General features: G+C 39.0%; 1 protein-coding gene across 2 annotated transcripts in view; it reads left to right on the forward strand.

Annotated features, from left to right (window-relative positions):
• Positions 1 to 23,144, forward strand: part of RPP40 (ribonuclease P/MRP subunit p40) — a 431,856-nt gene that overhangs the window by 94,113 nt on the left and 314,599 nt on the right. For both annotated transcript variants that reach the window (XM_044066823.1, XM_044066824.1), the window contains one exon: positions 11,757 to 11,901. In XM_044066823.1, coding sequence (XP_043922758.1) covers positions 11,757 to 11,901 — 145 coding nt within the window. The remainder of the gene's footprint in view (positions 1 to 11,756; positions 11,902 to 23,144) is intronic.

Here is a 23,144-nt window from a genome sequence, read left to right on the forward strand (position 1 = left end):
TAGCTATAGAGCTTTCAGCTCTATTCTTTTTAACATCTCTGATGTGCTCCCTGCAACCGCACCTTAAACTTTCTTTGTCACAGTTTGACTAAACAGGAATGGAAGTCTTTAAAGGATTTGGCAAAAAGGAAGGACCTAATTATTAAACCAGCAGACAAGGGTAACAAATGTAGTGATGCATCACGCACAATATTTACAGATGTGTATGGAACATTTACAAGATAATACTGTGTATGAACTTTTTCTTACTGAAATTGGTGCGCCTTGTTTGCAGTAGCATAGACTAGATCCAGGCCTGCTGAATCTAGCTTTGTTTGTATAACTTGAGCACCAATCCAGGCCTTCTTTTTTGGAGAAGGTTCCCCTGCACCCCAGTGACAAGATTGTACAGTTAGAACTTGCCTGATTGAAGACTATAGGAACAGGGCTCAGTTTTGAAATTTTTTTACTGGTTAATTGCGTAATTTGTTTAAAAGCCTTTTCTGATTGCTTGTAGTAATCTAAAGCTGTTTTAAGTGTATTTTTTTTTTTTTACTGTTTGTATTCATTTAAAGATGTTTTAAGTGTATTTTTACTGTGATTGCCTTATCTTTTCAAAAAAAAAAAATCCTTGTTTCCCACCTTTCTAAGCTAGTATAGTCCAGTTTTCAGGCTAGTGCTGAATTCAGGGCTGTGTTACAATTTTCTGAGTTGCCCATACCTTACTTGGATAGAAGGAGGTTTCTCTGTTCACTTGTGAGAGAGGGAGCTTTGAGCAGCCCTCTATCCCTGGAGGAGTGGTTCCAGCCCAGAAGTTAGTAGTTTATAGGCCATTTGGGCTAATTTCTCTCTTTCATTTCCCTGCTGTAAAACCCTTGTTTGTACAGTTTTGCACATCCGGGCAGCGCCAGTTAGCTAGGGCTAAATTTATCCCAGCTTCACCAAGTCTCCTTTTCAGTTTTTCCCTTGAAAGTAGTCTAACTCTCAACCTAAGCACTTAAAAAGCATCCTACAGTCCAGCGCTTGCTCAGACCTAATAGCAACCACTAATATAACCCAACACTTGATCGCCCTGCAGGGCAAGGCTCATTATTTACCCCTCACCAACAAAGCAGCTCACCCTACTATTCAGGCATGACCAAAGGGCAATTTCAGGTATAATCTCCAGTCCAGGTGGTGAACCTGGGTATCCTGAGGCAATGTTAAAACTGCCTCATGTACACAGACAACCCTCTCCTCCTACCACAAAACAATAACATATGCGAGAGATGCAATTATATAGCTAAATTGGAGGCTAAGCTCTCTCCACCCAAAACTGGAACAGGCAGTCATGAGGAGAAGGTTAACACTTGCACCACACCTCCAGCCTCACATAGACATACTAAACCAGCACTGGCAAAAAAATACATATAAATACACAAAGTCATACTCAGAGACTCTAAATAAAAACCTGCAAAGGCATCGCAGACCTACAAAGAAGACATCCAAAAAACCTGCACCTCCTGTCACAAACCAGACATCACATAAAACGCAAAATCAGTGTGCTGCACAATCACAGCCCTTAAGGTGAAATAACATACCGAACACACTAGTAATAGGCAATTCTATAGTCAGGCACACTGATGTCCCACTCACTAGGCTGGACAAGGAGAAGATTACTGTTAGCTGCCTGTCGGGAGCCAGAATCCACCACATAACAGAAGCACTCAGGTCACTCCAGAACAAGTACAAATATGACTCTGTCATTGTTCATGTTGGTGTGAATGACCTGAGACGTACCTCCCTGTGCTACATGAAAAGAGACATGGTAGAGCTCTCTGCTCATGTAGCTCAGGCGGGTATGACCCTGACTAGCATCCTGCCCTCACTAAGAATGATACCGCAGTATAAAGAAAAAATTATCAATTTCAACAATTGGCTAAGCTTCTGGTGTCATTCAAAGGGGATACAGTGTCTGTCAGCCTGGGACTACATACTCGACAAGCCTCGTTGCTTCGCAATAGATGGCTTGCACTTGTCACCCTTAGGCTTACGAATACTGGCCAAGGCTCTTGCTGCCCCCATAGTGCCTTTTTTAGGCAAGGCTCGAAAGTCAAACCCACCTCCGTAAACAGCACAAATAAAAAAATGAGGGTTATGCTACTCAGCGCCAGGAGTTTAAATCTCAAAATGCACACGCTCGAAGCACTCCTCAGTATGGAAAACGTCGACATCTGTGCAGTAACTGAAAACCTGGTTCAAGGCTACACAGAGCACCCCAGCACAACTGGGCTACAACTCGTACCACACATTTCGGCAACAGAACATGGACCGAAACACAAAAGGAGGGGGTGTATCCATATTCATCAAGGATACCTACACCTCCAGGTTAGTGGCGCAGCATGATACCTCTAAGATCATCCATGTGCAACTAACATCAGGCAAATCTGCAGTGCAAATTGTGGCCTGCTACAGATCACCCTCCATGACCCAGGACCACCACTCCACCTTTCTGGATACACTGGAAACATGAAGGTCCTACCGAACACCCTGATATTGGGAGATTTCAATTACCCTACCATTAACTGAGCAAACTACTCAAGTGCAAACTCCCAGGTCCACCGCTTCCTGGAATTTATCAACTCAAATGCCCTGGATCAGCTGGTAAACTCCCCTACCAGAGGTGAAAACATATTGGAACTGGTCATCACCAACATGGGCGACAGGTGTTCCACACCAGAGGTCGATCCGTCACTGGTTAGATCAGACCATAAACTAATCACTCTGGATGTCCACACCACACCACCACCTCCAACTAAGGGAAGCATAGTGAAAAACTTTTCTATAGCAAACTTCACCTTACTTAAAAGAGAGGTGGTAAGTTTCACAGCCCCCACGCTAAAGGATAACAGTGTCCAAGATGCAGGAACCTTTACCAATGCACTGTGTGAGCAGGATGCATGGATTGTGCCATCCCTAGCAAAACCAAGACTCACTCCCCTAAGAGAAGGAAACCAGTCTGGTGGACCTCTGCCATAAATAGGCTATACAACAGAAGGAGGAACTAGTTCAGAAAAAAAGCAAATCCCAAGAAGGAAAGACATCCCTGATCAGTATCAGTAAGAAACTAAGGTCTCTCATAAAATCCTCCAAGGCTATCTTCAGAAGAAAAATAGCCAAGGATTTGAAAGATAACCACAAAGCTTTCTTTAGCTATGTCAAGAATCTAAGTGGCAACTCGCAGATATGCTCTGAGCTAGTGCAAAATAGCAGAAAATATACTGAACCCACTGATATTGCCAACATCCTGGCAGATAGATTCAGTGCAAACTTCACCCCCCTCGCACCCCCAAAAGGGCCCACAGGAATACCGGAAAAGTGTAGTGTCCCGGAAATCACAGACGCAGAGGTGAAAACAGCCCTTCAAAAGCCAAAAGTACAGTGTCAGTGGGACCAGATGGTGCCCCAGGCTGCGTCTTGCATGAACTACAGAAAGAACTAACCCCAACCTAAACACACTGTTCAACTTCAGCCTCTCCACAGACTACGTGCCCATACAATGGTGCACAGCAACGGTTATTCCGCTCCACAAAGAAGGGGCCACAACTGACCGTGGTAACTATCGCCCCATAAGCCTGACTAGCCTGGTCTGCAAGGCTATGGAGCAGATCATCATGGAACTCATTAACAAAGACATTGGGAACCTCCAAACACTTCACCCGACCCAGTTCGGCTTTAAGGGCAGATCATGCCTACTAAACCTGGTTGACTTCTTCGAGACAGTCACCAAGGCCATAGATGAGGGAAGGTGGTTCACACAGCCTACCTTGACCTCACCAAGGCTTTTGACACCATTCCCCACTGTATAATTATAGAAAAACTCACCAGTCTGAACATAAACCCTTACGTCACGAGATGGGTTGCCATCTGGCTTACAGACCCTCGCACGGTAAGAATAGCAGGCTCCAGGTCCGACTCTAAACCAGTCACATGTGGTGTCCCACAAGGCTCGGCCCTGGGACCCCTACTGTTTGGCATATACTTTTCAGAAGTACAGGCAAACACAGGAGAACTATGGCTAACCAAGTTCGCCGATGACTGCAAAGTGGGAGCCATAAGTGACTCTCCTTCTGACACAGGCATTCTCCTAAAGGGCCTTACTGAGACGGACACCTGGTGTCAAAGTCATGGTCTCAAGCTAAATGCCAAAAAATGCATAGTCATCCGGTTTGTGTTTACCAGTATTGTAAGGTTTTTGTACATAATCCTGCTTTTCTGACTTTTCTTGTAATTTTTTTGGCTCTGTTTTTGGAAACACCCCCTGTACTTCCTTCTTTTTATGCCAGACTTTGTAATGATCACACTTTTGCTTAACATGTCCTATTTTTTGACAAAAGAAGCATGTTGGTGCCTTTGTTCATTACCTGTGCCTGATCCTGGTGCTATAGACATAGAGGCAGTAGCTGGTGGTACATATGCAGCTCTTTCTGCTGGAGGTTGGTCACACCACCGTTGCCTTCTTGTTTTTACTTCAATTACCTCAAATGGCTCACTATCATCTTCAAATGCAAAGATATGGTTTGAGTATAATGTCCCATCATCGGCCATAGTCCGTCCCCTCATTAATTTTTGTACCAAATCAGTGAGGGTATCAGAATTTCTTCATAGATACATGTAATATCCATTGGAACCCCTTTGATTTGCTTTTAAAAGCAGTGTATTAGCTATTTTTGTATTTCTCTTTTTCCCATGTCTCTGTCTGATTTTTGATATATAATTTGAAAGGCAAGCCTATAATATGTTCACTTTGTTCCATTAATTTATCTGTAGTAGTGATTTTGAAATTATCTAATAACTTAGCTGTGAGCGGCTGCCCTTATGTAAATGCCATTAGAATGGCTGTCATACGTCCTACTTTAGTGTTTAACTGATAAGCATCTTGCTTTAGCTGAATGAAAGTTTTCAAACATTTGGTTATGAAAATCCAGAAACATCTAAGTAATGTGTCCATATACCAGATCCTGCTGAATATGCAACCCATTCTTCATATTGCAAGCATGTTATAAAAAATGCCTTTTTTATCATTTCACTGTGGTAAACTCTGTAATAATCTAGACTGTGTATATCAATCTGTAGTGGTTCCCTGTCCTTGTTCTGTAATTTGGACTGGTTTTGTATTTTAACCCTTCCTTAAACTGGGATATCATCATCTTCTTCTTCCTTTTCCTTCAATCACTGTTTGTCCGTCATTTCTGCCTATAATTGTTTAAGGGATGTGTGATACCTTATATTAGATTCCTCTGTTGACTGCAGGGCTCCTATGCACTTTTGACAGAGGTCTTGGATGTCATTCCTGAACTTTTTAAACTCACCTTGTTTGTCTTTTGAGAATTTATTAAATACTTTTGTCAATTTATCATAAGCCTTGTTTCTGTCCTCATCAGTATGTGTAGTTGTGGCATCATTCCACGCTTGTACATCATTTTTAAATGGTGTCGCATGATCTACAGAGGATTCTGTCAATAACAGATGTGACTGTTGTAATTTGGAAATTAATGTACTAACCGGACATAACTGCTTTACATCTGGATTTAATGAAAACACTCTACCCTTAGTTAATTCTTTATCATGAAAAGGTCTGTTTTTACAGTCTATTTTTTAGCAGCATCAGGCAATACTTTATTTTATGGCACTGCACACAAAATTTAATTTTTGTTGAATCCCACAATAAGCATTTACTATGATATACTTCATTTTTTGTTGCAAATACCAGTCAAAGGTTACAGTCCACTTATGTCTGTATGTCGACTTGCCCTAATAAGGTTTTACATTTACTAATGTGTTGTGTATACCAACATTGCAATTTACTCCATATTTTATCTGGTTGTTCTGCTACATTAAGAGTAAAGTTTGGCTTACACTTGCTTGAATTCTGTCTAATAGCATCCATACTAAAAATGTGACATAGAAAAAGGTCTTACCAGTTAGCAAGAAAACAGATGATCAGGCTGTTGTTGCAGATGGCTGGAAATTTTTCAGAGTCACTCGAGAAGCTGGTGAAACACAGCAGGCAGCGAACTGCTGTGAAAAGTAGATGTCCACATTTTCTTGGAGAATTTATGGCACTGCGACTTTCCTGGACTGCAGACTCAATCTGGATTCAGACGTCAGAGAATCTTCACTCCTGCAAGCTGCATAAACTGGAGTACTTCTGTTTAGGATGTACACATATGTACAAATGTTAGTTACTGCAATTTGACTGAAGTGACCCTCTGCAGTCCTTACCACTCCCACTGTTTGGAGTGCAGGTTAGCTCACCATTGAAGAATTAACTATCGTGCTCCTTACTGTGCTGGAACCAAAGTCTTCTCAAGACACTAAGGTCTTGCTGGCTGGATTCTGCTGAAATCAAAGTCTAGTTATAACTGTATTCATAGTCTGTTGCCCCCAGAAACTTGCAGAATATACACTGATGCAGCATCAAACTCTTGTCATAAAAGCAGTAACCAAGAAATAACTTTTTATAACAAATTACACAAACTACTGTTAGCTTCAGGTACTGTGCTACTTTACTTCTCGAACAGCATGGATGATGAGGGATACAATATTACCTCAGAACAAATGGGTGTTCCTTCACAAATATCTCTAACAATGTTATATGCTATAGTCTCTTTATAGTGGTTTTACATCCTGTTTTTTCTCCTTGGTATTCTATTTTGGTCTTTGTATGAAAACATTTGTTTGCTGGTGTTTGCAGAAAAATGTTTTCATCCTGTAGAGAAATAATACTGGTATTGTTTTTTTAAGGAAGCCTCTTGTGCAAATGCTGACTTGATGAAAGCATATCCTTTCAAACTTCCTTGCTTAACAGTCATATAATAGAAACATGTACAGATTGTTTTCCTGTTGTCCATTCTTTAAAGAAGCTGTATGCATCCTGTTTTTTTTTTTTACATTTTTGCTCTTGCTGACAACGTGAAATGCATACATGCTAAGTCTGTAAGAGATCAGCTTTCTTGCTGACAGTGTTAAATGCATACATTCTTGCTGATTCTGTAGGAAACATGTCCATTAAGCAAATTCCTTATTTTTCAAGCCACAGTCATTTAGTAGGGATGCTAATCACGTATTGCTAAACTCTATTTCTACATTTAAGCAAGCTTTATTTTATACCTTATTTATGTTACAGATTTGTAGCAGAATTATTTTTAACCTTAATACCTTGTTGAGCATACTGTAACAGCTACAGACAAGCAGGAGCGGCCTTAGATCAACTGGTGCTCTAGGCAAAAGGGATCTACGGCACCCCCCCCACCACATCACCCAGTGCCCCCATCCTGGTCTACCTACACCAAATAAATACTGGAAAAGCACCCCTGCTAGAGCAGCGCCCTAGGTGGTCACCTAGTTGGCCTACGCCTAAGGCCGGCTATGCTGATAAGGAAATGATTTGAAAGTAATTCTGTCTTCCAGTGCAGGCAGTTGAAAGATTTACAGTTTCATTCATTAGTTTATTTGTATAGACACCTAGTTAAATTACTTTAGATTTCACTTTCCTAATGTTGTAATGAAAGTGCATATAACACACAAGCTACAGTAAATTCAGCTGTATATAATGATTGCTGCCAGTTGTTGACTAGAAGATGCTGCTGCACTCCACTTCTGTAGGGACTGACTGTCAGTGGAAAATCTCTCTTCCCAAGGATCTGTGCACCAGATATGCATTCTTCTCTGGAATGATGTTGCAAGAAAGCAACTTCTTATGAACAGTAGTGGTGCACCTACTTGACAGGGTTGCTACCTGTCTCATGTCTCATTTCCTGCAGAGAAGTCCTGATTTGGGCAGTTTTTGCCCTGTTGTGGTGGGAGGATATGAAAATGGTAAATGTGTTAATGCTTTACAAGACTTGAAAGAAAAAATATTTTCGGACTTTTGTATAAGTGTCACATAGATTTTTGATACTACATTTAAGTCTAAGTGTACAGTAGTGTAAACAAACATTTAGCATTTCAATACTGTGATGTTGCTTATGTAAATTTGTCAAAAAGGTGCGACAACTCCCTTTGAACCATTGACTGCTGTAATTGCTCTATTTTGGTATGAAATGCATGGCTACATTGGAAGCGCCTGTAAATCAGTGTAAATTCTCTTCCTCTTTGCAATAGTGACAGTGGAAAACAGTTTCACACCTCTGTCTTTTACAACAACTATTGAGCTCCTTACATCAGCAGGACTAATTACCTATATAAATAAGATTGTCAGCAGTACCTGAGTACAGATTTCTCTATGTCGGTGGTATGCCATGCAGGCATAGACAAATTCCTTTGCAAATTATGTGAGAAGTTAAGCTTTTTAAAGTGGGTGGTCTTTCCCTTCCTTTGATTCCAAGGCAAGGAAATTAAAGTTTTGTTAAATACAAACAGATTTCTGATATTGTAGGCAGAAAAGCATCTTAAGAGTTGAGTTAAACTGTAGGAAAAGGTGGAGTTTTCCTTTAAAATGTGTGTCCCCTATATGCCTACTGTCCCAGAAATGTGGTTGATGTTTTGTGGATGGTGTTTGAGATTATCCCTCCTTCTGTATATATGCTTATGTTTTGTGGTAGGCTCTGCACAGGAACTTTTGCTAGACTTAGTGACAAGGGGCCTTAAAGAGAAACACCTCTTTTATTAAACTTGAGTTTGGTTTACGGTCCCAAAGAGGTGAAAGCTTGAATAGTGCTTCTATGGCTCCATCTCCGCCATTGCCAGCAATGGTATAAGGAGTAGTTACTGTGGTGGCAGAACCCTTCAGTCGATTCTTTCCCCTTTTACCATGAATCTGATGGCAGCTTGGTTCATGACAGTTTTACAATGCTGTCTTTATTGACCGTAACTCTTGTTAAGACAGTGTACTTTTTTCATGTTTTGTGCTTGCCTACAATCAACAGACTTGTCTCTGTGGATGTGTTTGCTGCTTTGTATGTTTGTGGTTGGACAACTTAGCCTTCTTTCCCTTTTATGTTCATATTCAACAGATGACCAGAGATTTATTAGTCCTGAGTTATTTTTTGAGGTGATGATTGCCTTCCTCCTCTTCTATTATTGCTGAATACCTCAGTAATTGATTGCAGTTTTGGAGCCAATTTTTTTAGTGAACCCTTTCATCTCTATTATTGGAGGTATCTGCATTATTGTTGTCTATGTGAGATGGGACAGCTACTGGCCGCATCATGGCTTATGGTGTTTTCAAGAGTACTCTAGAAGTCCATACGTGACACAGTTGATTAAAGAACTCTAAGAACAAGTAACAAATAAAGCACAAAATTCAAACCGAACCAAAAAGACAATAAATGAATACAGGAACAGCCAAAAAAGTTTATTTAATGAAAATCAAACACTTTTGTCTGGAAATACAACAGACTTCTTCAGAGTAAAAAATAAAAATACAAATACAAAAAGACTTCAATATCCTTCCTCATTAATCCCAGGATCACACACCCCAGTTAAAAAAACACCCTCAGAAAAAATACAAAAATGAATATATAGAGAGTGAAATTGTAAGAAAGTATACACACAAAAATCCATCTAAATTATAAATACAAACACAAAAGCATATAAAATACTATTTAAACTTTGCATGATTTTTAACCTTAAAAACACTACCAATAGAAATGTGTTTATGTCTTGAGGCAGTATAGGCATTTAACCTAAATTGCCAAAGCAATTCACATTGCTCTAAAAGGTCTTCCCAAGGACTGTCCCTTGGAGATTTGTGAACAAATACCAATCCAAAATTTTCTCTGGGCTCTCACTACATAAAAAACATCAACACTTCTGGCATAGAGCAAGATAAATAACTTCCAAGGAGTTGCAATTACAAAAAATGTAGCTTTAATACTGTTCCCATTAACCAAAACTGCATCCGCCACAAGTATAAACTTACATTAGGTACAAAAACCACACTTGGCAGTAGCTGGCTTTTTTTTTGTGAAAACAAATGGAAGCTATAATCCCCTTGTTCAAAAATGTTTTTAATGGTTTTACCTCTTCCGGTAAACTACCAGGGGCCTATCACCAAGTTTGTCAATAATATTATTAAAGCAAGAGAACACCGATTCCCCCTCTTAATGCATCTGGCCAAGAACAATCACTACAAGTTACTTCACTGTTTGGACCTCCTCACATAGGAGTAGGGGTTTCTTATCCAGCCTCACTTGTCCATTCCTCAGCTGAAACTGTGGGAGATAGGATTTTGATCCCTTTTAGGCACCTCTTTTCTGAGGACATGTTCAGAGTTTTACAGGAGGCAAGGAAACCCACAACAAGAAAAATCTTGTATGTCCAAATGAAAAAGAATTTCTGTCTGCTGGCTATGCTCGTAACCAGGACCCTTTTTCAGTGAGGGTCCCATTGATCCTCTTCTGTTTGCTTGACTTGCTCCAGCCTAGCTTGGCCTTTTCTTTTGTGAAGGCCCATTTGTCAGCCATTTCTGCTTGGCTGTCCTTGAATCCTCCTTTGACTTCTTGTTTTGAGATCAAACAATTTTTTAATGGCGTCCTTCATCTTGGGCCTCCAAGGAGAAGCTATTCCTCCTCCTTGGGATATTAATTTTGTTGTAGAAGAGTTGACTCATGCTTCTTATGAGCCTGCAGATTCTGCTTCTTTGCAACATTTTAACTGGAAAACTGTTTTGCTGCTGACTCTTACTTCCGCTCGGAGGTTTTCTGAGCTTCAGGCTCCTGTTTTGGTGTTTCACAGGAACAGGGTGTGCCTTAGTGCTAATCCTTCTTTTATGCCCAAGGTGATAAATGAGTTGTCCTTGAATCAGTCAGTGCATCTCCTTTCTTTTTTCCCTTTCCCCTCAATCTGCTAGTGAGAGGGTCTTGCATACCATGGATTTTCACAGACAGCTCAGGTACTGTTTGGATAAAACTAAGGCCATTCATAAGTCTGACCATCTTTGTTTCTTTTCATCTCAGGACATTGGGTTTGGCTATTTCTAAGCAAACCATCTCCTGCTTGGATATCTATGACCATTTCTTTTTGTTATTCTTTTTATGGCAAATCTCTGTCTACTTCAGTTAGACCTCACTTCACTAGGGCTTATGCCTGTTCTGGTGCTTTATTCAGGGGGTTGGACACCATTTCCATCCTTGAAGTTGCTACGTGGTTTTCAGTGCATACCTTTACTAAGCATTATAAATTGGATATGGTCTCTAGGGACATTTTATATGGGTTTGTTGAGTACTCTTCTCAGCCTTCTACCTCCCATTCTGTTTCTTGAGCTTTTTTACTTTCCCTATAGTAAAGAATACTGCAGTAGTGATATAGAAAGAGGTAGTACAGTTGTGTAAACACTGTTGCGGTATTCCACTCCCTCTAACCTCCTCTTGTTCTGTTTTTTTGTTTTTGGATTCCCTTCTGGCTGAGGGTCTCCCCATTTGCATTTTCTCCATCTGGATGTGCATAGACTCCTTTTGTCCTGTGGAGCTGTTCTCTATTGGAGTAATTCAGTTCTGGGTAATTGCGTCCATACATCAACTTTATGCCCTACGTCCTGTATGGGGATTGTGTGTGGCATACAGGGCATACAAGATCATAAGGCTTTGATATACTGGGCAAGTGTTGGGCTATCCTAGGTGGAAGATCCCTATAGTAAAGAATACTGCAACAGTGAAGAGAAGGACATCTACTTTTATGGTAAGATTTTACACAAGTGTACTTTTTCATATGTGTGTTTGTGGTTTTACATTTTTAATTAAGTGTTATGTAGAGAATTGTAATTACTTAAAGCTGTAATGTTTTATTTACTTTAGGTATCTGTTTTAATACCAGAGTGCAGTGCACTTCCTCAGAAAATTGACAGTATCATTAAGGACTTGGGAAGCTATCACCTGGTGAAAGATGTACCTCTCCACAAACTTGTTTGTGAGGAATTCATTACCACTTTTTTGAGCAAAGGTAAGTGTACTATATTTGCAAAAGTAGTGGAGTTTGTTGCTGTCAGGTGCAGTGTTAGACTGACTGAGATGCATGCACGGAAATAATGACATGCATTTCTTTACTCCTAAACCAGTTAATAGTATGTAGCTGTTGGTCAGATTCATAACTATCTCCAGTACTACGGAGGAGGAGTTGGTAGGCATGATTTTCATGGAGTGCATTCAGACAGCTGAACAGAAACTGCTGCTCTTCATGACATTAACCTGCTACATGTAGAGCGAATCATTATAGTATCTTTCTTAGGAAACTGCATCTCTGATATCCCTCACAAAGGACAAATTTTGATATGCTGTAGTTTTGCACTGGAGGCATTTTTGGCAGTAAATTGTTCAAGCTGTTACTTGAATAACAAAGTTGAGTAATAGGAGGACAGGAGGGATGGCTCTTGAATGTAAGTGATTTTTGTATACACCATGGATTTGTCCACATATGCTCTCAAGACTAATTCCGTAGACTTTTCAGAAGTAGAGGCATTACTTACCTAGCATGTATGGTATGCAGACATTGGCAAGGAGAGGTGAAAAGAAAAAACTGACTGTAGTGTACAGTGTTCAAACTCCACACAGAGCAAGACAAATATTTCTCTTACAAAAATTCTTTATGTAATTCAGATATGCACAGAGGCTACACGTATATCATAATAGAATTAGTATTGTTGCTGAATATGCAGTAGGTAGATACAATTTATATGAAATAATAGTTTAGAAAACTGTAAGGCTTTGGGGGGACATAAACGCTGTGTGCAAGTGAACCTTTAGAGGAAGAGGTGTATATGAGTAAATCCACCAGCATAGTTCTACATTTTCTTTGAATCTCTGGAGTTAAGTTTGAGGTATTCATTTGGAAATTTAGAGTAGAGTTATTGATTCCTAGTCATGTTCTACCCACACACAATTGTTTTAGTGAGTAAGTATATATACTAATATATAACCACAGTCCAAAGAAATCTTTTAGTCTCTACTATGGAAGGAACATCATTGGGTGAAAAACAAATTCAGGAGACTAATGTAATTCATGCACAGGAACAGAGTGAGGTGCCATTGCCTTTCCTTAATGCATGGGGTGAAAGTAGGAATCAACCTATTAAAAATCCTTTTGCCACTGTGGGGAAAAGTAGAGAAGTAATGGGTTCACTGGAATTAATGCAACTTTTTGTTAAGGTGGGAAAGCTGTTACATAAGGATACATCAGTCTTCTTTAATTCTTAGTTTACAGCGGTATATTGAACTACAGATTTCACCTCAAAGTCTTCGTACTGTAAAAAGTCCAGATTCCCCTTCAATTTACAAGATGAGGAAGATAGAGACTTTTATGCCCGGTGGGTAGCGGCTGCCCAGAAATGCAGTATGGATTGGGATAATATTCTGAAGGAGAGAGATGACACGAAGAGGCGAAGGCTGATCACGGAAACTGAAGATATCTGCCAGAAAATAGCGGCAAAGTCTAGTAACGTTGTGTTGGATAACTTATTGACTTCAATCATTGAAAAGCTGTACGAAAAATAACTTATTGAGAGGAAAAAGAATAAACTACACAGAGACATTAGAGATTACGAACGTCATCTGGCATTCGTAATCTCAGCCAGTCAACATAAGCAACATTAGCGCGTGAGGTTCCAGCAGGAAGAAGAAAGAAAGAGCACCAATGGCTGTCTTCACGGCGGGGAGTGATTCCTCATTTGTTACAGGGGACAGTGAGGAGGAAAACCACTTTCCTGGGCTACCAGAACTGAGAAATTCGGATTACTTAAGAGAAACTTTTTGAGAGCCAGGGAGAAAAAACGAGGGGAAGAGATCCAGGAACAACTACGGACATGACTATAGTGGGGAATCCTACCACAACTCTCAGACAGTTAAGAGGCAAGTGGTACTAGCAATAATACAAACTATAAAGGGGACTATGTAATAAATTTGTCTGTGTTTTAACGGCAACTGATTTAGCAGTACTCGATAAGGGATTGAAATATATACCTACTGTTTTTCCAAGAACATATGAGTTAAAATGTGACATATTTAAAATTGTTAGAAAATTAAATTTAAAAGTGTTTTTTGTTAAAAATGATAATTCTAGCAGTGATATTAATATTGAAAATGAATCTACTGACAGTGAAGATAGTTTCCACTCATGTACCTCTGACTTTGAAATGGATGCATACTGTAAACTATACACAGAAAGTGTAACATCTAAAAGTGATTTTATGCCTGTTTGTAAGGATGATAGTATTCAACAGTTTTCTCATGCATTACAATTTGCAATGGAAAAGGAGTGTGAAAAAAATGAATAAGTTGAAGTGGGATTTTAGATACAATCTAACTAAAGCAGAATGATGCTGTTTGCAAAAATTGAGTCAGGACAGAAAGCTTGTTTTCAAACCATATGACAAGGGAGGCAAATTAGTAGTATTAAATTATATGCAATATTTAAAAATGTGTTCTAATCATTTAGAAAATAGGGAAGCTTATACATTGGTAGGGATGGGTATTTATTTAGAAGCAATAGCCATTCATAAAGAACTATTAATGAAAGGACCTAGATTAAACTATTTTTCCCATGAGGATGTCTATAAAAGGTTTGCAGTAAAGGGGAACTCTATGGCTTATTTCTTTTACGTCCTCAAAATTCATAAGGATATGGTGGACACACCAGGATGGCCTATAGTTTCAGCCTGTGGATATTTCACAGATAATTTGTCTTTATTTTTACACACTTATCTTAGGACAGGTAGAAAAACTATCTTCATACATAAGAGATTTATTTGATTTTTTTGGATAGAATTAAGGGGATAGAGTGGAAGCAGAATATGTTCTTCCTTGTCATGGATGTGGTCAGTTTATATACTAGTATAGAACATGCACATGGCATGGAAGCTCTGTTTTACTTTTTAAAAGACACCCCCAAGACACATTATGTTTCAGAATTTTTTCTTAAGCTATAATATTTTCGAATTTAATGGAGCTCTATATCAACAACTGAAGGGAACTGCTATGGGGGCTGATTTTACCCCCATGTATGCCAATCTTTGTATGGGCATGTTTGAGAATAAACGTATTTATGTAAACAAAATGTTTATAGAAAATATGTTCGACAATATCATAAGTTTATTGATGACCTGATTTTCATATGTGAAGGGGGGTGGGATGAAGTAGATATTTTTCTACAAGAAATACAGAATAATTGTTATAACATCAGGTTTGATGGAATTCAGAGGGGAATAAAAGTCCATTTTTTGGATATAGTATTAAAAGGGTGTAAAGAATAATAAGATTCAAACAAGTATATATCGGAAATTTGATGAAAATAATCATATTTTGTATGGTGATATTTGTCAACCCCCCCCCCCCCCCCCACACACACACACACAATCAAATCCATTCCCTATGGGGAATTTTTGAGAATTCAGAGGCTGTGTAGTGAGAAACAAGAGAGTGATAAGGAAATAAAGCAGCTAAAATGTTTGTTGATAGGGGTCATGATGTAAAGTTAGTGGACGAAAGTAAAGAAAAAAGTAATAAGGGGCAAAAAGGTATGTACAAATTCATATATATTTGATAAAAGTCTTGAAAGGCAAATGTTTATCTTTGTAATTAAATATATGGTCTTTTCTGAACAAGTTAGCCAGTTAGTGAAATATCATTGGAACCTTTTAGAAAAAAGTAAATATCTTAATATAAAAGAAAGTGGGTTTTCTATGTTTTCGTGTACTAGAGGAAGAAGTTTATTATTTTATTTATTTTATTTATTTTACATTTTTTAACCGGGCTAGTCTAGCTGGATATATGTCCATTTTCAGTAGAGGCCTGGGGAGAAAAGCTCCAAGCATGAACAATGACAAAGTTAACAATGTATAGAAATATAAAGGATTACATTACAGTCTAATATTAGTCTTAAAAGGAGTAATAATGATACATTTTTGAACTACAACAGTTAATTTATAGAAACATACATGACTACAGTACAGAGTAGAATTAGTCTAAAAGGAGTAATAATAATACATTTTGAATTATAGCAGGTTTAGTAGAAATTCTACTAACTAATGATACAACACACAGTAGAAGATATGAGCAAGTCTCAGGTAGGGAAGAGAACACAAGTATTATTCCCATCATTCAAAGAAAGAGAAGTAACTTGTTTTGGAGACTTAGGTTAAAGGAGTAGGGAAAGGGGTAGGTAAAAGTGTTGAGACAAATCTCAGTCTGGATTAGTGCATGGACAAAGCCAATGAATTTTTAGATATTCTTTTAAGATATTTTTTAAAAAGAGAAGTAGAAGGAAGGGTAGATAATTCTGAGGGAAGCTGGTTCCAGATTTTTCCTGCAGTGTTTGCAAAGAGTGAATCCCCAGCTTTGTTATTAGCTTTATTTGAGGAAACTAGAAGCTTATTAGCAGAGCGGAGTGTGGATAGATTTGTATAGGGTGTAATTAGATTAGTGAGGATAGGTGTGTTGTTAGGGTAGTGTAGGATCTTTTGAGTAATAAGTAATTGTTGACAAGAGTATATGGTTTTTCAGTTCTAGCCATCCTAGTTGTTTGAGGTTAAGGCAGTGGTGAGTTTTAAAGGGGGAGCTTGTGATGTATCTAGCTATATTATAACAGGTGGAGAGTTTTGAGAGGTTATTTTTAAAAAGGTTAGTATATATAACACAGGCATAGAAAAGGGTAGAAATGAAGTGGATTTGGGCAATAGTTTTCTTTGCAGAAGGGGTAAGGAAGGCTTTGATTCTATAGAGGGTACCAAGTTTTTTGTTAACCGACTTTATAGTGGAGTTGATGTGTTCATCATAGCGGAGACAATTGTTACACCTAGTAGGCGGGTTGTGGTATCTCTTGGTACCATTGTTAGAGGTTATAGAGAAGAATGGAGTAGGTGATTTGTGAGTAGGGGTGAAAAGCAGTAATTTAGTTTTTTTTTAGGATTTAGGAGGAGGCGGTGTTGCATAAACCAGTTTTCAACATTTTGAAAAACAGTTTGGGTAAGGGAGTAGAGAGTGGCTATATTCTTGGCAGTACAGATTAAGGTGGAGTCGTCGGCATATTGAATACATGTGGCTTGAGGTATGTTGTTGTGTAGATTGTTAATAAATAAAGAAAAGAGAATGGGACCTAGGATAGAGCCCTGGGGTACTCCAATATTGACTGGTAGTAGCGAAGACAAATTGTTCTGCCAAAGTACTGCTTGCTGTCTATTTTCCAGATATGACGTAAACCATTGTATATCTTGAGGGTTGAGAGAATGGGTATTTAGTTTGTCTAGCAGTAAGTTATGGTTAACCATATCGAAGGCTTTCGACGGGTCAATAAATAGAGCAGAGGAAAATTAGTTATTGTTACGATTTTTATTTATGGTGTCTGTAAAGGATAAGAGGGCAGTCGATGTGCTATGGAATGGTCTAAAGCCATGTTGACAGTTTTCAAGTAGGTTATTTTGTAGTAAGTGGTTAAGTAATTGTTTGTGAACACACTTTTCCATGATCTTAGCTAAAGGGGAGAGTAAGGCAATAGGGCGATAGTTTGAAAGCTCAGTAGAAGGACCACCTTTGTGTAGCAGGATAATATGGGATATCTTCCATAGAGCAGGAATTTTGCCTTCTGAGATAGTTCTGTTGATAATGATGGAGATGGGATATGCTATGGCTTTTGCAGCTATTTGTAGGAATTCAGATGGGAGACAGTCAGCAGAAGGGGTGCAAGGTTTCAGTTTTTGAAGTAGCTTACAGATGAGGGATGTAGATACAGGTTGTATCTGAAAGGTAGGTAGTGAACTATTGCAGGTATTAGTTTGGGAAGTGGTGAAAGGAGGTAAAGAATTAGCCAAGGTTAGAATGGCTTCAGTAAAGTAGTTATTAAAGGCATCGGGGATCTGGGTGGAGTTGTTATGGTTGGAACCAGTTGGGTCTGGAGTAGTGGTGTTGCCTGGCTGAAGAAGTTTGTTTATTCCAGACTAAAACTTTTGAGGAGTTTGTTGGCTGGTTTGTTGTAGTTGAAAGTAGAAATCTTATTTTATCTCTAAGAATATCCTTCTTGGTGGCATTTCTTAGCTGTTTATAGTGAAGGTGGTTTGTTGGGCATTTGGTAGCTCTCCATTTTGCCCAGATTTTATTTCTAAGGAATATCTTCTGCCTGGTTTGTTTTGTGAGCCATGGGGCAGGTTTTGTTTTTATTCTAGTAGTGTGAAAAGGTGCATGGCAGCCAAGGATTTGAAGAAAGTTAGTATTAAAGTAAGTAACGGATTCATCAAGTTCAAGATGGGTTAGTGGTGACCAGTCACATGCTTGCAACTCAGGAAGCTGTCTGGATTAAAGAATTTTTTTGAGTGGGAGGTTTTGATGTTATGAGTGGTTGAAGATGGACTTTTTGTCTAATAATGTAGGTAAACATGTGGTCACTAATGTCATCTGGAAGGGTTCCTGGAGTATAAGTTTCAGGGTGGCTATTAATAAGGATCCAATCCAGAGTAGTTTCCTTATTGCTAGGTTTGTGGATTATTGTAGGAGGAGTTATTAATTGTTTGAAACCAAAGAGGTTTCTGTGATTGGTAGGATTCATAGAACTGCAAGTGGACCAGTCTATGTTAGTCACCAAGTACAATGGTCTCCTGGGGTAGTTGGGTAGAGAGGTGATTGAGTAGATTCTTGAGAGTACTGGTATTATTACCTCGGGGTAGATACATATAGAGTAGATAGAAGGATTAGGAATTATTGATTTGGAGTTTGGCAGTTAGGATTTCAGAATTGGTGGCAAATGATGGAAGCACATTAATGTAGGAAATTTGGAGGTTAGATTTATAGAGAATGGCTATACCTCCACCTTTTTTGGTTTTATGGTCTTTTCTAAGGATGCTATAGCCCGGAGGGGTAATTTCCTGGTCTGGAGTAGATGATTTAAGCCAAGTTTCCGTAAGGCATAGTATGTCAAATGAGTGTACATTAAGGAGAGCATGTAGATGGGAAATTTTATTGTTAACACTTCTAATGTTAAGGTGACCTATGAAGAGGGAGTTGCATGGTTTTGATAGTGTTGAAGACTGTAGGTAATGTTAAATTAATTGGGTTATTGGTATAGTTATTATTGGGGCCAGGGTTTGGATGAATATCACCTTCTAGGAGGGGGTGTTGCTGGGGGTGTTATAGAGCTTTAAGGAGTTTATAGTGGTTATTAAGAGTCTTTTTGGAAGAGAAATAGGTAATGTGGGTTGCTCTGTGAAATTCTGGTAGCATATAGTTGGACTTGCAGGTTATGTTGCTGTGAATAAGGGAGAAGATGAAAGAGGGTGTTTGTGTTTGACGGATGTAATGGTTTTGTTCAGTGAGAGAAATATATTCAAAGCAGGTGAGTAAGTAAGGTATGGTAAGACAGGCCAATGTGGTGGTTAAGAGTAGTATGTTTAAGAGTATATGTTTATTTGATGGGGCCATGGTAAAAAGTAATTATAAGTAGGGAAAAGACAGTATAAATAGGTGTTGTAGAAAGAAGAAGGGAGTTATGGAAGGGATAGAGCAGGGTACAAAATAATGAGGGAAGAGATTAGAGGAGATAGAAAATGAGGTAGAGTTGGGAAGGAAAGTAGTGTAGTGGATGGATAGTAAGGGTTGGGGGTGGTATAAAAGGAAATTGAGTAGTTCTAATTTAGTAGAGTGAGATAAGGGAGTGGCCTGGAGATGGAGAGGTGAGTGATAGGATAAGAAGGAAAGGGGGAGTGGTTAGTGAAGTATATGACTAGGACCTCTGGGGGTGGGTGGGAATTGGGGTTAGGGTAGGGGAGCGGAGTGAGCCCGCAGGGTGAACGGAGCGAGTAGAAACAGGCAAAGGAGCAGCTGGAGGAGAAACAGAGCTGAATACTGAAGGTAAGTGAAATAAGCCTGAAGTGGGAATGAGCAGGGATAAGTATAGAGTGTATAAGAAAACAGGGAAGTGTAGCAAGTTAGAAGAGAGGGTACAGTGTGAAGTAACAGAGTAGTTCTAGGTCAGATCAGTATAGTGTAAAGCAAACAGAATAAGAAAGGGGGTGAGCAGGAGAATTAATAGAAGGGACAGGAGTGCCCCCTACTGGGCAAAGCTAGAGTTACAAGCAATTACAGTAACGGGGTAGGATTTAGTTCTAGTTAAGGGAGGGAGAAAAGCTAGTAAAAGAGGTAGTAAGAGGTGGTAAAGGTGTTTAGTGTACAAAGTAGCTAATATGGGGGGGCTGCTGGCTGACCTGGCTCAGGGCGAGCTTTTGAACCCCTGAAGCAACAGTGGATGGTAGTAAGTTTTACAGGTAGGACATAGATAACATACTTTCTTATATCCTTGAAGGTGGGAGCTGGGAGTAGAGGCTGAGAGAGAAAGCCACAGCTATTTGTTGGACGGTTCCTTTGTCACCAGTTAGGTAGGTTCTCAGAAAAATGTGGTCTGGAACAGCACAGTGTGAAGAGCAGGGTACTTGTAAGAGAGAGACAACAGTGGTGGTAAGTAGCAAGAAGCTAATAAAATATGATATTAGGACAATAGTTATAACAGTTAGAAAGTAGAGCATTCACTGATTCATTTGAAGCTAACAATATCATAAGAGAGCTTGTATTTTCTTATATCAAATATCTAGCAGTACGTTCTCTATAGGCTGAATAGGATAGCATGTAACTGATTAGTTTAAAATAATCATCTGATTCAAATGCATATGAAAACAAAACAACAGTGCAGCCATAATTCAGGGACAATGTGTAGAAAGTATCAGGAATTGCTATATATTGACACTAGAAAGAGAGTTAGGGCTGGTAGCAGGCTTAAAGTCTACACTAGTCTGTCGACAGGGAGACCACGCATTAATTGATTAAACATATGGCATAAGCTTCCTCGTGGTTAGTGAGAAGTTTGAAAGTCTTTATAGTCCATGGGAGATTCCAGCCTCCTGTATTGGAAATAACTCCAGAGATATCTGTACAGGGCACCTTCCCTTGTGGAAGGTGCTGCTGTTGTAAGCATGTTGTGCAAAATTTTGATAAAATCAGTGGTAAAAAGTTTATTACCAAGATTATATATTTTTGCATCTAGGACGTTTGCTCGAATGAGCAAATGTCTGAATCCATAACAACCGAACACACTTTAACAAAAGCGCTTTTATCGAAAAAGTGCTTTCGTTAAAGTGTGTTACAAAAAAAAACACTGCATTAACATTTTAGCAGGGGGGCGAATCCCCCCTGCACCCCCCCATGTGGGGAGCTGTGCCCCCTACACCCCCCTACTTTAATATTCTACCTCCGAGACTGCACTACAGTGGGGAAAAGGGAATTTTCCCTTATCCGCACTGTTGTACAGCCTCAAAAACGGGCATACTTACACGAAAGGGCTTCTTCGGTGAAAAGCACTTTCGTGTAAGTATGCCCGGCAGTTTGGGTTTCGAACGTTTGCTCATTCGAGCAAATGTCCGAGACCCATATTGTTGATAGTAAAGGAATAGTGTATGGACTTAGGTGTCCGTGCGGCAAAGTAATAGGAGAAAGTAAGAGAACTTTTGGGGACAGGCTAAGAGAACATCTAAGGGATATTAGAAAAATGCAAGTCCTGTAGCTCTACATTTTAAGGAAGTACATAATAGTGAAACAAGAAATTTGGAAGCAACAGTTCTAGGACAGGTTAACTCAGTCCAAGGTTTGAATATTAAAGGTAAATTATGGAGAATGGAGTCAGCTATAATTTTAAAGTTTAATACCCTAGCACCAGTAGGGTTAAATAGAGAATGCCACTGGAAGCGCTTCCTGTAATTGGAAACAGGACTAATTAGTTCCAATTAAATAGGTGTTCATTGAATGAAGGATATAAGACATGTTAGGATAACAAAAAGTATACTCTGTAAAGGCATTTCAGCCGAGGCGCTAGAGAGAGGATTATCGTTTATTGTGGCAAGGTGTCTGTTTTACCTGGATTACAGTGTTTATTTCAAGGCAGATAAACTTGTTGGGATTTTTATCTTTTGCATTCCCTGTTGGTGGATGTGTGTTTAATAAAATATTGAAGGTAATCACTGGCTTTTTCTTTGGACTTTGGTTATATATTTGTATGACTCAGAACTGGTGGGTGGTTATGCAAAGTATATATACTAATTATGGTAAGAAATGTGTATTTATTAAAAGGAAGAGGAAACTTCTTCAGCCCTTACTTTGCCATCAAACTGACCATTACAGTTCATGTATGCATCTGCATTTAGAGTGCATTAATGAACTATGATGAAGACCATTTAACATAGCAGTGATCCTCCTGCTAAGGACTTCTGTGTGAACCAGTGAGCCTTATGTGCTGTAAAAACTGTTCTCCTGTGTTTTGAACAGGAAGGGAGTGATTGCAGCTGACTGTTTATGCACTGATGTGCAGTGATTGCTGATTCTTTCAACAGAAGTGGGTACTTCAGAGTCCATACTGGTGGAAGTGGGCAGGGCTAAAAGGGTTGTTTTAGGTTTTTCTTTTTCTTCTTTTTGTTGTCCAGAATAGAACACTGATGGATATGGGCCATTTTCAGGCTCACCCCAGAAAGTACAGGAAGAAGAAGAATACAATCTACTAAGCGCAAAGCTGACTGTAAAACAAAACGAAATGAATGCCCATAAGAAGAATATCAAATAACTTGGGAAGAAAGTTACAGAGGAGAGTACAGTAAAGTTAATGACAATTACAGGTTTGCTTTAGATAAAATGCTGTATACACAGTATTTACAAAGCATGCAGAAACAACAAGGAAAAGGGTGGAAATGGAGGAAATGGGAAGTAATATTGGGGGAAGAGGCAAATGATTGACTGAGGAGGTTGGCAGGTGTGGAGAGAGGAACTGTGTGAGATGGAGTTAGAAAGCATGGTTATTTTGCTATTCATGGGAGTGCTATTTAGAAGAAGATAAAGGATGGTTTGAGGAATAGTTATGGTACTCATGTTATACATTGCTATTGGAAGCATTTACAGGTGATTTGTTTGTAGATGTATTTGGTTATGAATATTTTTTTAATATTTTTATAGAAATGTTTTATGCAGTTTCTTGAAGGGTGAGATTTCTGCTAGGCATGTTGGCAGAGCTTCCCATTCCTGTGGGATCATGACTGAGAAGCAATGGTCTTTGAAGCCAAGTCTGTTCCTTGGTGTGTTTAATGAGATAGTGGATTAAGATTGAAGGTTATAAACAACTGTTATTTTTGTGATATGTCTTGGAAATAAATTGTTTACTGGAGTAATTCTTTTTAA

Source organism: Protopterus annectens, chromosome 3.part1 (genome assembly GCF_019279795.1).
Source record: "Protopterus annectens isolate FY-2018-M chromosome 3.part1, PAN1.0, whole genome shotgun sequence".
Classification (NCBI taxonomy): Eukaryota; Metazoa; Chordata; order Ceratodontiformes; family Protopteridae; genus Protopterus; species Protopterus annectens.